Raw genomic sequence first — 1,021 nt, 5'->3', positions numbered from 1 at the left:
TGGTTGAAATAAGCTACATGTATCTATGTTTACCTGAGACAGCTGAGATGGTAGGGTGTCATGTGTGGTAAAGTCAGGAGGGCATTGTCGGTTGACCAACGCCCTTGGATGACCATCTGGATCAGGATTGTGATGCGTAGGGTGGTCACTAACCAGCCTTGGTCAGCAGAGATGTCAAGCATGGCCTTCAAGAGAAAACATTAATCTCAGCTGCAGATCATGACAATGTCTTCAGTCATCAGATATTGACAAGTAAGCGATATGACTCTGAACTATAGGACAAATTTTGCATCTTGTTTGGTCGGGGATTTCCTGTAGTATACAGATGTCAAGGCCAGACTTACTTTTACTATACAAATGTTGAGGACAGACCTACCTGGAATATACGAATGTCTAGAAAGGACTTACCTGTACTATAAAGATGTTGAGGTCTGGCTTACCTGTAGTATACAGATGTTAAGGAAAGACTTACCTGTAGTATACAGATGTTGAGGACAGACTTACCTGTAGTATACAGATGTTGAGGAGGGACTTACCTGTATTATATAGATGTTGAAGATAGACTTACCTGTAGTATATAGATGTTGAGGACAGACTTACCTGAAGTATATAGATGTAGAGGACAGACTTACCTGTAGTATATTAATGTTGAGGACAGACTTACCTGTAGTATATAGATGTTGAGGACAGTCTTACCTGTAGTATATGGATGTTGAGGACAGACTTACCTGTAGTATACAGTTATTGAGAACAGTCGTATCTGTGCTATATAGATTTTGAGGACAGACTTACCTGTACTATATAGATGTTGAGGACAGACTTACCTGTATTATATGGATGTTGTGGAGGGACTTACCTGTACTATATATATGTTGAGGACAGATTTACATGTTCTATATAGATGTTGAGCACAGACTTACCTGTATTATATGGATGTTGTGGAGGGACTTACCTGTACTATATATATGTTGAGGACAGACTTACATGTTCTATATAGATGTTGAGCACAGACTTACCTGTA

The 1,021-nt window shown here is 39.4% G+C and overlaps 1 protein-coding gene across 1 annotated transcript in view; it reads right to left on the bottom strand.

Moving 5' to 3' along the window:
- Positions 1-1,021, bottom strand: part of LOC110456442 (activating signal cointegrator 1 complex subunit 3-like) — a 356,696-nt gene that overhangs the window by 9,816 nt on the left and 345,859 nt on the right. Inside the window, exon 40 of the mRNA XM_021507214.1 lies at positions 34-185. Within this exon, the coding sequence (XP_021362889.1) occupies positions 34-185 (152 nt within the window). The remainder of the gene's footprint in view (positions 1-33; positions 186-1,021) is intronic.

This window comes from Mizuhopecten yessoensis, unplaced genomic scaffold, assembly GCF_002113885.1.
Source record: "Mizuhopecten yessoensis strain PY_sf001 unplaced genomic scaffold, ASM211388v2 scaffold8745, whole genome shotgun sequence".
Classification (NCBI taxonomy): Eukaryota; Metazoa; Mollusca; class Bivalvia; order Pectinida; family Pectinidae; genus Mizuhopecten; species Mizuhopecten yessoensis.
This window is presented reverse-complemented; position numbering and strand designations above follow the sequence as displayed.